Here is a 17,465-nt window from a genome sequence, read left to right as displayed (position 1 = left end):
GGCTGACAGACAGAGGAGTGTAGTTCTTGGAGACAACGATAATCATCCTGGAAATGTACTTCCTGCAGTGCCTTGATATAATAATAATTACATTTCTGTTATGTTATGGAATGGATAGATGCCAAAGGGAAACAGGCTTGCATGCTTTCTGAGTCTGCAGATGTCCTATGTGAAATCAGTGATGCTTGTTCTGGAGTCCTCCTTTGGTTCTCATGCTCTAGTCACTAAGAGTTTGGCTGTTTGCATCACAGATGCATAGTGAGGTGCATATAAACACATGGGAAAATGGGAGAAGCACAACAGAGGGCCGAAGTAGCCTTTTCCTACTGTCCAGCTACTCAGTTATTCTTGCTTCCCCTTGTGAGGGACACATGCCCCTAAGCACTATGTGTGACAGGTAGGTTCGTGCTTACATCTGTGGCTGATCAATATTAGCTCCTTTCTGACCTCATTTGTAAGTATATGAGAGGGAGACTGAATAAAACTCTGCTTCAACTTTGTTCTCTTGAGCGAAGGCGTTGTCTCTGCTGAAGTGTGTATTTCTTTACATGTAGCATCTGTTTATACTTGAACTGCAATGGCCTTGCCTCAAGAACTTGGGTTTTCTGCTTGTATTACACACTCGCAAACTGTGTAGGATAAAATGATGGAAATAAGCAACAGCGCTTTGTTCTTGCTGTTTTAAGCCTTTAACTGACTATTTTGTTCTTCTGTCTCGTGACTACTGTGACAGGAGGCAGGGAATTATCTGAGCGTTAATTGGCATTGATAACACTGCCAGGCTGATTCTCAAGCAGAAATATCACACCTTTTTTTTCCATCTCAATATTTGGAGGATAAATCATACCGTATTGTTCATGGCAATTGTTCTTAATTGAAGAGGTTGGAACTAGTGTATTTTTTTTTATCCAATAAATCAAGATAGCTAATAGACTGTATGTATATGATGATAATAATATAGGATATATAAAAAATGCAATCCAGAAAATTGTAGTTTGGATTAGTCTTGAAGGAATGAAAACAGGAAAAGAAAATCTTTGCATACTCACATAAAGATAAGTTTTTAAGAGCAATTAAGTTTAAAATTTGAGGGTTACCAATTGTTTTTTTCAATAAGCTTAGCAGCAGCAAATGTCTGATGTTCTCTTGCTATTAGAGTCACCTTGACACAGCATCAGTGTAAAATGATGTGTTGTTATGGGGCACTATGATACTTCACAATAGTCCAATGTAAGTGTGGACATGCAGCCTTTCAAATCCAATGCAGTGGCTTACACAAAAGCTGTGGAAGCTTACCTAAAGCACTTGGATTTTACCAGGTATATAAAGGATTATGCAGATAGAGAGGGACTGAGTTTTAAAGAAATCACTTTGCAGAAAGGATTTAAAAGTATTTTGATCTGCGGATTTTTTCTACAGAACTATGTTTCCATGGGAAGATCCTTGTGCTCATTGTCTTTCCCTAGGCTACGCGTTGACCAACTGATGCGAAGACAATTCCAATAATATCTAGAAAGGCCATATCCAGCTCTTTTATAAACAGATGCAGCAATTTTGATCTCACTGGAGTTCCGTCAATGGCATGCGGGCTTTCTGTTCAGCTTCAAAGACTGAATCTGATAGTAAATCTGCTTCTGTTCATCTTTCCATATCTCCTTGTCATATTATATTGTTTCAGCAATTTGTGCATAATGATTAATAAGGCATTGAAAATTAAATTTAAACACTGGATACTGGCTTCCTTTGCATTGGACCATCCCTCTGAATGCTAGAAAAAGACATGGTGAAGCCAGGCTTCAGGCTTCTCAAGGGTTGGACAAGCTGGTGTTCAGGAGTCATTTTACTAAATGAACCACGTTTTATCTTTTGTGATTTTCTGTTACTAACCATGAAGGATGCCATTTGGCTTTTTTTTTTTTTATTTGTAGAACAACTCTGTATTCACTACTAATAGTTCCCCATTATTTTCACCAGCTGTTTTATCTGCTTGGAGCGACAATCCTAACAGAATTTCAGGGTTATCTTCTTGTCAAGCTGTACTCTTTAATTTTCAAGTCCTGTATATACAACAAACAAGAGAAGATATATATTGCACGGATGAACTGTGGTGTTTATTATATCATCTTATGGTCCTTACCAGTATTAGCAATAGGATTAAATCAGTCTTAATTATAAAGGTGATATTTTTCCTCTCAAAATGTAAATGCATTTGCATAGAAAAGTTAGCAAAGAGTTCACTGTAAAAATGCTTAAAAAATATCTCACATGAATTCTCTAATGCTTGCTGGTTATTTGTTAATATCATTACCTTTGCTAAACCATGTGGTTACTTGAAAATTAGAATTACAAATCATTTGTAGTACAGACTATGTGGCACACATTGAAATAAAATTCTTAATTAATTTTATGAACATTACTATGACAACGGAACACTGTGATTTTGGCTTTCCCATGTTATTTCTAGTCTTTGGAGTTAATCTTCATATTTTTATCTGGTGAGGAAGAAAGGAGGAAATTTCTCTCATCCTTATAACCCAGAGGTGGAAGACACAGAGTTTAAATCAGAACTGTCTTGCCATATATCTGTGTGCATTAGATATGAATTTGGCCTAGTCTGACAACCTGACAGAAACAACCGTGCATGACGAATGTGCCGCAGAACAGAAATAGAAACCCATCCCAACATGCACAGAGCACAGCTGTATTCTCTGCCTTATATCCTGACTGGGCAGATTGCAGGAACAGTACTTTAGAAACTGCATTATTCAGGCTGATCAAAACTTCACTGATCTCTGAAGCAGATAACACAAACAAACAGTCCTGTAAACTCAGCTCACATTTGCAGAGGAAAGTCTAAACAAGCCCAAGCTCAGAGGTGCTCCAGGACAGCCTTTACTACTGTAAACTAAGAGCAACTATTTCTTCAGACTCTACCCAGGTGAATCTCCCATATTATAGCTTCAGGCTTTCTCTCTACCTTCCTCTAAAATGGATGTATTTTTTTTTCTCTGCTTATACATTCCCCTGTATTTCTGCTATGGATGGAGATTATATCCACAGATGCCACTGAATTTGTGATTCTAGCTCAGATGCTAAAATCTGTTAACTACCATCAACATCCTTGAGAGTTGGCTTCTGTGAATATCCTAAATTCCCAAAGGATGTGCTTGATAGCCCTGTTCCCAGACTGTTTGTGTAAAGGGAGTTTCTAAAACAGTGCAAAGCAGAATTCAGTTTGAAAAAGGAACAGTTACCTTCTAGAAATAACTTCTGCAGAGTGACAGATTTCTGTAGTCAGAGTGATTCAAGCCCATTCCTGATTTGAAATAATTTATGAGACCATAGGCTTAGAAAACTGCCAAAAATGAACCCTAGAGGGAAGTATAGGTTAATTAGAAATACTCTGACCCATACTAGAGGAAAACAGATCTGAAGACATAGGCAATTAATAGACAATCTGTTTGGCATTGATAGACAATAGTTTGGGCATCAAGAATATTTATAAAGCTCTGGAATACATAAATACAAGAAACCCCTTCCAGATTTGCTTTACTTTAAGGTGTACTTTGAGACCTCTCAGTACTCTAGCAGCTTAGGAGATGCCCTTTTTGTCCTTGAAATGCTGGTTTTGAAGTATCAGCAGCCTGGTGGAGATAGGCATAACAAAAGCCTGTGTTTCAAAGTAAAAAAACAAGCATTTTTAATACGTATTAAATGACACATTTTAGTGGAAGGGTTCTCTAACTGTTGGAACAAACTGCATAGAGAATGGGTGGATTATTAGAAGCTTTAATATAAAACCTGCCTGCCTTTAGAAAGCATATAGCATATTATAAAATAATGCTAGAATAACTTTCTATGGCTTGGGTTATACAGGAGATCAAACTAGATAAGTGTTCCTATAGTGCTATTCAAATTTGTTGCATGTTAGGCATGGTGACATACCCATAACAGAGCCTAGGAAGGTTCAAATTACATATTCCCCTAGCTTCAAAAGTCTCCACAGACATTTTGAAAGTGAATACCATAAAAGAATTCTGTTCAGCAGGAAGGATATGAATTACTAATTAATTATAACCTTTCATTTCTTATCAGCAGATCTGCAGTGGAAGTCCGGGCATATGGCAGAGAGTCTAACAAATATGCCCCGTCACTCCCTCTACATCATAATTGGGGCTCTCTGCGTAGCCTTTGTCCTGATGCTGATCATCTTGATTGTGGGAATATGTCGCATCAGCCGCATTGAATATCAAGGCTCTTCCAGGCCAGCCTATGAAGAATTTTACAACTGTAGAAGCATTGACAGTGAATTCAGTAATGCAATCGCTTCAATCCGACATGCCAGGTTTGTTCTGGGGATGGTAATTTAACAGAAATCTGTTATGATATGTAATTTCAGTCCATCTAACTGCTGTTGGCAGAGAACGGGCTGCTTCACCATGAAGAGACAGGATCACCAGTGTTGCTCATTGTTCTTTTTTGATCCCTATTCTGTTCTTATCTGAAGTGTGATAATGCAGCACAACTCCTTAAAAAACGAGGGAGTTATTCTGAATTGATTTACTGTAACTTGTGAAGGACAGATGCAGAGTTCTTAGCCTGTAATATCTTCTCTTTGGAATATATATACTCTTTCACTGATACACACAAGTAACTTGATTAGATAGCAAAGTCATGTTGAATTTTGCGACTAATTTGTCAGATTATTCAGTGAGACTCTCTTAAAAACACTCTTTTCTGTGCTCCTGTTTGCATCAAAATTAAGATCTTTCTTACTAGCTTTCCCAGAGATTAGTAATCTTTGACTTTTAATTTTAATGGAGCATTTGCAAGCCAGGGCATTGGGTGTTAGAATAATACAAAAGCAAGACTGAAAGGGATTCAAGAGCTCAAGGGTAAGCCATTGCACTGACATAGCATTAATTACAACTAACTCTCTGTGAACAGTTGTGTTTAAAAGCCTCCAAAGGAGTTAAATAGAATTAGAAAGGGCTTTCCTAAAATCCAACTTAGATGTTCTTTGCTATGAATTAGGGTGCTTCTTTCTTACTGCTCTTCAGGTTGTCATACAAATAATTTATTGCTGTTCCCTTTATAGAAATCATGGACATCAAGTGGTGTGTGTATGTCCCTTTTTTATAATAACACCAATCAGAGCAAAACAACCCTTTCTTTCCCTAGACTAAACTAACCCATTCTTTCAGTGTCTCTTCCTGGATCATGCCAACTTCTTTATTGTATCCTTGGAACACACTCCAGTTTATCTTTCTCTTTCTTTGAAGTGTTGTCCCCAGCTGGAAATAGTTATCCAGCTGGAGGTTTACCTGTACCAAATGAATGGAGTACTCACCTCCTCTGTCTTATTTATGGTATTCCTGTTCATACATCTGAAAATGAAACCTACTTGCCTTTTTTTTTTTTCTTTGACATTTTATTTGCATTAACTAGTGAATGATGGCTCTTAGAGACGCGGTTTAGTGCTAGAGTTAGGTTGTGGTTGGACTCAATGATCTTGAGGGTCTCTTCCAACCAAAATGATTTTAATGATTCTATGATATAATTTTGAGAGCTATTAAACCAAGATTCTTTGTGTCATTTTCCTTCTAGCCAGTATTGTTTCTTCTGTATTTGACAGCTTTCTTAATAGGGTAGAACTTTCATTTTTATTGTTTCTTTCTCCCATTTCTTCAATTTGTCAAGATAGCTTCAAAATCCAGCAAAAGCATTCATGTATGTTGCCATTAAAATGCTTTCAAAAAAATGGAGGGAGACACGATCCTGTGCATTGACATGGAGAAATGTGTGGATATTGGTTGGTGGTTGCTGGCAATTCATTTTCTGAATACTCCAGTTCTGTTTCAGTGCAAATTAGATAGATTTGTACCACCAGTGAAGTTGTCAAAGTTACCTGAAATGAATGAGGAGTTTCCACAAACTCAGTTAATTGCATCACAGCTTTGGGCACTAGCTCTTTAAACTGTTTCAACTAGATTTACAATAAAACATTTGTTCATTGTCAAAATATATTAGACAGTAAAAGTTTTAAAAGGAAAGATGTGTATAGGCTGTTTAACATAGCAATAAAATCAGTGTTCTTTTAACTCCTCCATTGAAGTCTCCTTTGCCACTTAGCCTTACATCCCTTCCAGGAGGAGCTCAGCATCTCCACACTGTACACACCCTAAGAACTCCTTTTCCTTTAGTAGTGTAATGTAGTGGGAGAGGAGGGAGTTGCTTTATGGGCCATGAAAAGCTTTATAATTCTTTATTGTTTGGCCTTTAGAGTGTCTGCTGTTATGTACTACACATCTCCAAGGTTGGACAGCAAGGTGCAAGGTGATACTGTTAGCCTTTCAAATTAAACACCTCCCTCCTCCTACTACAGCAGTGATGAATGTGTCAGTCCTGTGCAGTTACTATTCACTGAAGTGGTACTTTGCATTTCCCTGGGGCCTAGGACTGGTCTCCTGGGGAACAATGTGAAACACGTGGGTTTTCTTGCTTATTTCTTAAAGCAAATTTGGCAGCTTTTTATCTAAGGGTACCAAGGGAAAGTGTAACAGCAAGGTAGGATATTTTTAATGTGAATTTTCCCCGTCTTTTACAGTTTCACCAGCAGGTAATGGAAATGGTAAAAGATTTCTTTTATGAAACCTTTCAAATCACGGAACTGGGCTAGTTTAGGTCTTTACTGCTACTGTCTGGATTACTCTGAAGGCAGAAGTTTAGAAAAACAAGTTTCCATCAGGGTTAAATAGCCTTCAAAGAAATTCTTAGACTGGGATAGATTCATGATGATTTTTCAGATCCATATCATGCAGGTAAAAATTACATTATTGGAACTTGCCAGTAAAGGGTCTCCCTATCTTGGGAAATGTCTTTCTACTTAATGCAAATGAAAATAAATGTTTTCATTGGAAATAATTCTCTGTGCCTCTCAGAGAATGAATGCCTTATAAAAATCTGAGATAGAGCTGCCAAGTCAGGTAATTCACAGAGGTTTACTCTGAAGATCATTGTGTTTATTTTGGTTTCAGGAAGACAAAAACCACTGCTTGGGCTATTTCAATCCTGGTAATGGAGCACAACTTTTATAGTTATTTTTGCATAAACTCTTAAATCTGCATATTAAAAATTCCAAGGTCTGAATTTTTGGAATTGCTGTATTTAAGAGGCCTGCTGTCAAATATTAGCTTCTTAGCATTTTCTGAAAATCATTCTCTTTCCCAGTTAGATACTGAAATTTATTTGTAATTTTGGAAAATGGAAGCCTAAGGAAAATGGAGAAGATAATTTTCTTTAAATGTAAGGTTTATGTTAAAGTCAGTAGGTGTCCAGGGAGTGTGGATGCCTATTGCATAGTCAGTAAATTATCTTAAAATTATGTGTTCATGTTTCTCAGCAGGTCTTTTTCTTAATAGTTTTTTATAATTTGATCTTTGCTAATCAAGGTACTGGCTGTAAGAGAAAATGAATGTGCTCATTACTAATGGATCATTACTAATAAATGTCTACTTCTAGTGAATGTTCTTAGGGTTAGCAGATCAAAACTAAATAGTTTTCTGACAAGGTGAAGCACAGCTCTCTGTAGTATTCATTACGCAGACAGTAAATAAATACCTCTTTCATTTTAAAGCCTATACATTTTAAAGCCAGAAGAGAACACTGTAAAGAAAGAGTGGACCACTGGCTACTTCAGCTGTAAGACTTCATTGAATTGAAACCAGAATGTGTTGTTGAAATGAACTGGATTGTTCACTTCAGAAAGACATCCACACTGAATTAAAGTATCTGCTTATGGAGACTGTAGACTTTTTGTGTGTCTAGATACCATTAGGAGTAGACTTCATGCACTACTTACAGTGCAGTTTCTTTCATTTCAACTTTCATGTGCTGGCTCTTGTTCTGTCTATGTTAAAGAGTCCGGTTCACTGGACTCTGATTAAGCCATCTTGTCACAGCAGGGTAAGCTTCTCTCCATTGCACATTCTCCCAGTTCCTGGGTTTGAGTCAGTTTTGTTAAACTGCAACATCCTAAGCTTCCTGAATCTGATGAGCTTCAGTGCAGGCTCTTTTCTTACCATTTCCCGACATAGGTTCCAGTGATGAGTTTCAGACAGCTGCCTCTTTGTGAAAGTGTGATCACATGCACAAGTACTCGGTCCCCACTGAACATGCCAATTGCTTATGTATGTCCTTTGCCAGAGTCTCAGCTTTGTGGGAACTCCGGGGTTATAGTTCAATTACACTTAGATATGCAAACTACCACTTGAATACATGGCCTTTTCTCTGAATAATGCAGAGGAAATTCATCCTCTCATTCTCCTCCTGTGGAGGCAAAAATAATCCCTTCCTCCTGTAGGTAGGTTTTTTGGTTTTGTGTTTTTTGTTGTTGTTGTTTTGGGTTTTGTTTGTTTGTTTGTTTGTTGTTTTTCTTTTTAAATAAAAAATCTGGTTTCTCCCTTTTTCTTCTCTTGTTTAAGCTTTATTTGTGGACTCCTTATATCAGTTGCTGTTTCTGAACAGAGTGGCAACTTGTGGATTCTTTCTTCAGCTTCTGGGAAAGCTCTGAACTCCAACATATCCCACAGAAGTTGCAGGATACCATTTCCTCAGGGTTCAGCTATCCAATATTCTCAAAAGTCTTCTCCCTGAATGGAATTGTTGAGGTTAAGGGCTCTCTGTGGCTAGCCATCTTCTGAAATGTCCTTCCAAGGAAGTGGAGGATCAACCCCATTCCTTATGTGAAATAGAATTTGTAGTCTCTGTCACATACAGACATATATACACCCATGGAGCTTCCTGTGCCAAGAAGAATTCCTGCGTTGAATATATACTATCCCCAAAATTGTCACAGAACCATTGACCTCTCTTTATCAAGTTACACAGATAGCTCTTATTCAGTGTTTCATTGCAAAACACATTTTCTAATTCTCATGTCATTTACTTTGTCGTGATCCCTATGCCACTGGTAAGTATCTCTGAAGTACACATTGGAACAGTCCACTTGTGAATGGACACATCAGTGCTAAATGTAGAGGCCACAGCATTTCCCTAGTCCTTCTGATACACTTTGTTTACCAATCTAAGCACATAATAGTTCATCAGACAGCATATGGCACTAAAGCTAATGTTAAACTGATTATCCATCATGTCCCTCCAGTCTTTTTCTAGACTCGGTGCTTCACAGGATTGAGATTTCCCCACATGGTATATAGTCTTTGTGAGATGTGTGATCTTGTATTTGGTTGTACAGGAAGAAGCCTTTAATCATTTGTTTCTATGTGCTTTCATTACACTCCGTAGCAGGGACCTGCATCTTTTCACTATTTATTACCCCTTGAATCATCTCTTGCAGATTCTATTAGTAATTGGTTTCTGTTATGTCATCAATTAAACAATAAAATAGCATCCTTGTGAAATTCTACCAGATACACACCCATTGTACTAAGACTTTGCATTTAACATTTCTGTTGTGAGACCTCTGAGGTTTGTGTTAACTCTGTTTAGTGTTACGAGCAGGAATGGGGTTCCGAACTGCCTGATCAAAGCAATGTGGTCTACCAGCTCGATGGCTCAGCCAGGCCACAAACAACTAGCACATGTGCTGTGGTCTTTTCTCAGCGTTTTCTAATTAGGGGCACATGTCAACCCTGACCTACACAAGAGAACAGATTTTTGTACTGCTTCACTGTGTGCAACAAGCCATGTGTTCTCTATCTGTCAGAAAGAGCAAAATCTGACTTAAATCACTGGAGAATGTTCATCATCATTTGTATCTATGCAAAGCTCTATTTCCTCACTTGAGAGTGATGGTGAAAAAGGGTCATTCAGAATTCATTGGTGCCTCTGACCCAGTAAGATGCCATGACTTTATTCCTTCATCCAACTCTTGGAATTTTATCTCATTTACAGAAAATCAAGTTTATCCATCGTGACACTGATGAGTGAATGTGGCCTGTCTGTATTTATTAAAGTAAAATACAGAAGAAAGCAGACATTCATGTATGGAAATGTATCTAGCATGGCCTTATTGACAGCTGATGTACTTTGATAAATGAAATTTGCACTATATAGATAATAATATAGATAATAATGTTTCTAGCCATTTTAGTTTTGTTGACAATTCTAGAACACTGAAAGCAGCCAAGAATTAAATTGGAACAGTCAGGAAGTTGCATAAAAATCTTGGAAGGAAATCATTTTAATTTTGGTTTGCCTTAAGTATTGTTCACAAAAATCTTAATTTTCTTAATCTCACCTTCCAGTGTGCACAATATAAATGAATATAGACTTTATATGGTACATAAGAAATCGATAAAAAGAATCTTAGTGTGAAGCACTACATAAATGTCTTTCTGTTTCTGTGTTAATATTGTCTCTGAATCAGGTTCATAAGGAAAGCAGATTTGACCCTTTTTTTGCCCCATTTTCCTGTGATCCTTTTTGTTATTTAAAGCTCCTGCAGTTCTGTTCAGAACATTTTCCACTTTCAAGTTGCATTGGTAGCCTCATTTTTGTATCTTAATAAATGATCAGAAGGGTGATAGACTGTCTATGCAGTGCAAAGGCACCTAAAGGAGCTCTGCATGTCCCAGCACTGGGGCCACCATGACACAGCCACAGCAGGTCTCTGCACGGGCAGGTACAACCTGGTTCTTCACAGGGATGGTTGCCCAGGAGGAGCACGCTGTTGATATGCTTCTGTTGCTTGTGAACCTTTGCCAGATTCCTATGTTTATGTGGCACTGCAAGATCCTAACTGGCATTGTTTTTGCCAGTGTAGCAAATAGCATGCAGCATGTTGATGATTTAAATGTGCTTCCGAAGTGTGGATGTCAGGTGAGCAAAGACTTCAGGCTCATTTTTTAAAATGCTTTGTCTACAGCTTGCAACTCAATTCAGTGCATATCTGACGCATTTCCAGATGCAAATGTGACATAGATGTATGTTATGTATGTTGTGATGTGGGGTTTTTTTGTAAATACACATGATATGACATTAATGTTGGTTGTTAGAGCAGGCTCTAAAATGAAATTCTGGCCTCACTGAAACGGTATTAGTTTCACTCTTGCCTTCCACAGTCTTCCCGTATTTTGATACTGCTGAATTCCACAGCAAAATTCCTGTAGTCTTTGATATGAAATCTGTTTCTTGTTTGCAAGAAGATTTTTTTTTTTTATTTGATACATATATTTCAAAAGTTACAGTTCAGATATTTAAACTTCTGTACTTCTGGCATGTTGCAATACAATTTAGAATTTATCTAGGTTCTTTGGCTCTGTTTCTGACAGCATACAATAACTCAGTGGGTTGTTGCTGTTCACTCATTCGTACTTCTTTTTGTCACCAAAAGCTTTCTTTTGTTTCCAGGTTTGGCAAGAAATCCCGACCTGCAATGTACGACGCAACCCCCATTGCTTATGAAGATTACAGCCCAGATGACAAACCTTTGGTTACACTGATTAAGACAAAAGATTTGTAATCTAGTGTATCTTTTTTGGATTATTTTTCAAACGGATGGGCTACTAACCTAATTTAAATATTTTTAAGAAGAAAGCATAAGTAATTTAAACCATTAGATGCTTCAAAATTTTCTGTAGAATATTTAAGAACTAATTTTCTGCAGCTTTTAGTTTGAAGAGATATTTTAAAACAGAATTTGTGAACTTCATGAATTACATTTTAATGTTCCTTAAGCTCTATAAACTATAAGCTTATGATAGTGTGTGCTTTTTTCTTGGTAGACACTATTACTAAACCCAGGTGAGTTTCTTGTGGTTGTTACAGAACAGAAAACAATAATGAATGAGGAGTTCTTTATGACATGTCAGTGCCAGCTTTCTCAGTAGAGGTAGGAAAAATGTGAAGCATAATATGATATATAATATAACCATTAATTAAAAAAAGTCTAAAATGTTTGTGTTGTGAAAAAGAAACTAGTAAAAATTATTATTCCTAATCTGAATGAATTAGCTTTTGCCTTATTCCATGCATGGATAGATAACCTATTTCTCCATTATTTCCTGAAAATTGTTGAAACATACTCTTGAGTTGATGTTTGACATTTTTGTAATAGTATTCAGGCTAGGCCTTGTATAATTAAAGTGCCTCTTGAGGCAAAGTGAGGGCATTATCCTTTAAACATTGAAATCAATGAGAGAACTTCCATTGACTTCAGTGGGCATGGGATTGGATCCTACAATTGGACTGAATCTATATTTTTCTTTAAAGGTTAAAGTTTTTTATATTGTGAGCAAACTGAGCATATGGTTCAAGATGTTTGTTTCCTAAAGGTTGTTGGTGTACAATATCGTTTCATGAAATATTGTGTATTTCTCATAGTGCTCCTTATTTAAGATCAGTATGGGGTTTTTGTGGCTGTATTTGATTGCTTATGGGCTTCTTAAAATTCTTGCTTATTTCAGAAAACATTGAATAAATGTTATCAAGTGAAGATTGCAGCTGTTTCTTCTGTTTTTCTTCATTTGAAAGTGCAATGTTTTCTAAAAATTTGAAAGGACTTGAGCATACAAATAATGCTGAAAGAAGATATTCCAGCAGTTAAGTTGAATAGGAAAAAATGGGCCTTGTTATCAAGGTAATCTTTCAAAAGTGAGACAAATACATCGCTGGAGTACAGATGCTGTCCTGCAGTCCGGGCCATACGAATCACACCCCGTTCTGAGTGGATCTGACTGCAAATCTGGGCTCTAAGTTGTAGCAAGGGTAAGGTTTTGTCACAGAACAACCTGTTGACATAAGTAGGCTCGATCTGACATTGTGTTTCAGAGAGGCCTGCCATTGGGGAAGCCAAGGCTGCATCATACAGAGGGAAATTGCTGCAGCTACCTATAGATCCTGCTGTGTGGTGCTGCAGCTACCTGTAGATCCTGCTGTGTGGTGCTGTGCTAGGTCCAGTCAGCACTGTTATGTTACAGGCTAATGAGCACTAAAGAGCTAAGCTCTGGTTGACCTCTTAATGTTGAAGAATCTTGGAATGCATCCAAAATCTTCATGTTTCATATAAATAACATTTCCAGACAGAAAAAAATAAAAGATGTCCCCAGGAAAATACAAACTTCTCATCACCTCTATGAGAGAACAGCCGTTGTCTCAGGCAGCCCTTCCCTTTCCTTGCTGCTACTGACGTCTCCAGACCTCAGGTCAGCGGCTAAAGACAAATGTAATGAGGAATTGTCAAGATAACAAAGCTGCCACTGGTTTCACTCTCTTGTTTAGGTGGGCAGCATGCATCTGATATATTACTATCAATTTTGAATTTCATTATTATTACTACTTCTGGTTACAGTCATAGCAATTGAATTATTTTCTACATCTTGCACAATTAGTGCTGATAAGAAGCAAATTATTGTAACTCAAACTGTTAATGTTGCTAAAATGTAAATTTTATTGTGAGGTTACATTCTAGTTCATAATAAAAAAAAAAAAAAGGACAGTATATGCAGCAGATACAGGCCAAATTCAAAATGTTGTAAATGAAAGCAAATGAAAACATCTTTTAGTAGAACTGGAACTGTTACGTGTTAAAGAAAAGCAGTATTCAAAGAATTTCTTATGGTTAGGAATGGCTGCATGGTGAATGTGCAGATTAGTAAGACTGTGCTGTGTTTGAATTATGGAAATGCCAAATGCATCTCAGAAATCCAGAATACCCTTCCTGACCTCCTGTACCTGCTACCATGGACTTTCAGTGATGTTGGACCAAGACAATCATTACTTGTAAGAGACCTAAACAGCTAAATTCAAGGCTCCCTTTCACTCTTCAGACACAGTTTTCTATGACAAAGGTGGTGCATTTGCATCTGGTGGCTGCCAGAGTAGCTTTTTTTCATTGGTACAGTTTTCTGCTGCTGCTTTATTCCAGGTGTGGAAACTTTTGTTTATGGTGACTTCCAAGTGGCTTTCAGGAATGTTTTAAGAACCTCTTAGAAAGAAGGGCTGGGAAGAAGCTATACCCTGTGCCAGGGGTGTCAAACTCATTTTCACCAGGATAGGTGAAGTTACATTTATACAGTTCCAAAATTGCATTCAGTTCTTTGAAGGCAACTGCGAGGCTGATGTGGCCCCAAGTAAAAATGAGTCTGACACCCCTGCCCTATGCCATTTTTTGTAACTTCTGTGGAACAAGAACAAATATATTGGTGTTATAATTGATTTGTTAGTCAGATAGAAAAGAAATACTCACACTTCAAAATTTTCGGCCTTTCCTGTGAGAAAATATTGGTTTATCTTTGAAGATCTGCAAATCTATATAAAGCACGGAAACAGCAACTCTGTTGTTCTAGGGAACATACATATTCATAGTCCATATTGTACAAGAGAGATGTTACAATGAGCAGCAGCCCTTCTGCATACAAATCACACCTTGGTAGTGACTCTTGACCATCCTACATTTTTCTCAAGTGACTGACCTGAAAGATAAGTAATTTCTGAGGAGCTATTTTCCTGTCAGCTTGCAGCCTCTAGCTTCTGTAAATCATCCTGTGCTTCTTGAGAATTGTGCTTTGAAAATTACTTTTGCTCCTTCCAATTTATTTTATTGAACTCTAAAGGCACGTTATGCATGCACTATGCCTGTGTCCATGCACTTCTGAGATACTTGTGAGGCAATGTGCTGCCTGCCAGATGGAGCAGCCCTCAGACCTGGAGGGAACAAACCCGTCCTGAGCAGCTCTGAAGCTGCTAGAACAAGTCAATTACTGTCTTTATACACCAGATCATGTCTTTCTCTTGAGATATATGAATGCAGACAAAGGACACTGGTTATTCCATATCCTGTTTGTCCCTTTTTCCTTCCTCTTCCTTCTGGAAATAGGAGAATATCACTGAGTCTTTTTCCTCCAGCAGCATGGACATCTATTCTTGCATGCTACTTGAGGTGATGTGAAACATGGAGTTACAGCTCAGAGTTGTGATACACGTGCTAAGAGAAAAATGTCATGATCTACATGAATTTTGGATGGGATCAGTCCAAAATGATGAAGATAGCGTCCCTGTCCATGTGGTTGGACTAATTGCAGTATGGTATAAATGCAAGTCCCAAGAGAACAGTTGAACACAACAGCTAGAAAATACATGTTGACTAAAAACATACGAATTATCCTCATTAAAACCTACAGATGCAACCCTAACTTTAGCTGAGAAAAACCAGACCATTGCCCCAGCTTCAGCCCCTGTGTGGGCTTCAGAGGTGACTCATAGCTGAAGCTTTGGTCCCCCACCAAGACCAGTTTTCAGTAGCAGACCTTGTACTTGGGAAGACGCTGGATCTTGATCCACCTTAAGCTCTAACAAGCTTCATCTTCTTCCAAATACCTGGTGAAAACCAGTGTTGTTGAGGGGCGCAGGTAGCTCGTGAAGGAGGCAGGGTTTCTCAACTGTAAGGGAGGCTGTGTCCCCATCAGAGGGCTCATTGCCGTGTGCTGTGTTGTGATGTGCTGCTCCTTGAGTGGGGGCACCTGGCCTTTCTACTGCTGCAGAAGGGTGCTGAGCACAGAGCCGTCAGTCTGCCTTGGAGATCCATCTCAAAAACCGCTGGTGTGTCCCCGTGCAGTGGCAGCGCAGGCTGAGCAGCCATGTGCACCCATGCTGCCAGCAGGCAGTGGCATGGCCATTGCTCCTGTCACTGCCACCAGCCTCTTGTCTCTTGCCCCTCCGCTATTCAGTGAAGCAGAGGATGAAAGGCCTGGAAACACGGACCTGACCCAGCTGGGCCCTGGATAAGCAGCCAGGGAAAGCCTGTGGGACCTCTGTTTGTTCTCAGCTGACCCTGTTAGCGTATGAATCAAATGGTGGGCTTGGAGGGAGCCCAAGAGCCAGGGGCAGTGGGGATAGCTCAGGAAGGGCTCAGGTGGCTTATGAGTAATTAGAAGGAGACCTGAGGCATCTCCTGCCATGATTAACCATGCGTGTTGTCAGTCCAGGCTGGGTAACATCCTGCACCAAAAAGATTGGTCTGATTTTGCTGTTACTCCCTCCACTGCAAACATAGCCAACTGGTACACTGGTGTAAGGGAAATGAGAACTGAAGAGTTTTCAGCTCACTAAAATGTATCTTCAAATAGCAAAAGTCTCTGTGGCCTTAATCCCTTTGAAAATACTGGGAGTTTGAAGGTGGTATTTATGACATATTTGGGGAAACTGTTTTGCTGTCTTTCTGCATCTAAAAATAAAAAAAAAAATCTGACCATAGTTGTATGGCTCTTCAGTAAACATTGGTTAGTTCAGGGAAGTCTCATGTGGTGACACTTCAATCACAGCATTGATATTTTCATTCTATCTCAGCTTCATATCTAGAAACATCTTGGCTTTTCTCCAGCAGGGCTTTGTCGAGAAATGTCTGAGCAGATAGGACGTTCCTGAAGATGTATAGTTTCTCTTTTGATAGCAATAGACACCTGATGAGGAATGAATTCAACACCCCTGAATATGATTCTCTGTGTGGATGGCTGAGAGGAATTAAACAGCCCCTCCTCGCTTGTGTTGCCAGAGTTATGCTCACAGAGAGCTCCTTTTCCCTTTCATGTGGCTAAGTCCTTCTGTCAAAAATTTCTCTGAGATTCCTTTCTCATTTTGCCCAGAGCAAACTGGCACACTACAGTGGACATAGCCATACCCTGTCCTTACAGCGGAGCAAATCCAGCCCATCCGCCCTTCAGCTGCCTCCAGCCTGGTTTCTGTGCGAGCCGTTGGCTGCATGAGCCTCCAGGCCCTCCAGTGTGTGCCCAAACCTTCTCTATTGATCTGCTGGCTACCATGAGAGAGATGCACCAGGTCATGGTTATGGCTTTCAGGCACCTTCTATAACAAAAAAGTGAGTGTGAGGGATTGTTTGTCTCTTGGAGTCTATTACTCCTGTGAAATGCTCTGCACAAGCAGGTGAGCAGTGAGAGAAGAGCAACGCAGTTAGCCAGTGCCAAATGAGAAATATGGAGCCAATCTGTTCTTTTCTCCTCTTTGCAAGTTTGTTCTCCCTTCCTTAGGACTTTGGCTGAGCATCTGCCAACACTACCTGTCTGTGTGGGGTCAGAAGGGATGGCATGAGGCAAATTTGACTCTGAGCTACCTTTATGTCAGTCTTAAACATCTCAGGGAGATGGGATCGGCCCGAGTCTGAAATCAGAGCAATCAGAAAACTGCTGCTACCTGAAATAGGTGGAGATTGTTACAAAGACAGGAAGAGTACAGTGCTCCCACCAGCTCCTTCTCCATCTGATGTGCTGATTGCTTGAGAGGGTTGCTCAGAAGTTCTTTGTATTTCTTGACTCTTCCCTCTCTGCTTGCACTAGAGGTGATGCCTCTTGTGCAACTTGTGTGCTTCAAAGCAATCTCTGTGGGACTTGGGATCCGAATCCTTTGTATCATTTTTCCCTCTCATACTTTGGAAGAGCTCCAATTAGGTGAAGGTGATTCCTTCTGATGGGAAGTGGGTCAACCAGTGA

At 39.0% G+C, this 17,465-nt stretch overlaps 1 protein-coding gene across 1 annotated transcript in view; it reads left to right on the top strand.

The window, feature by feature from the left end:
• The window catches only part of DNER (delta/notch like EGF repeat containing), a gene marked incomplete at both ends in the record, with an annotated part of 112,366 nt that extends 100,881 nt beyond the window's left edge, over positions 1-11,485 (top strand). The window contains 2 exons of the mRNA XM_080350118.1: positions 4,099-4,345; positions 11,374-11,485. Of these exons, the coding sequence (XP_080206244.1) occupies positions 4,099-4,345; positions 11,374-11,485 (359 nt within the window). The remainder of the gene's footprint in view (positions 1-4,098; positions 4,346-11,373) is intronic.
• Between the last annotated feature and the right edge of the window lie 5,980 nt (positions 11,486-17,465).

The sequence above is a fragment of the Nesoenas mayeri genome (genome assembly GCF_963082525.1).
Source record: "Nesoenas mayeri genome assembly, chromosome: 9".
Classification (NCBI taxonomy): Eukaryota; Metazoa; Chordata; class Aves; order Columbiformes; family Columbidae; genus Nesoenas; species Nesoenas mayeri.
Note: the sequence above shows the minus strand (reverse complement) of the source record. Positions and strands in the feature narration are given on the sequence as shown.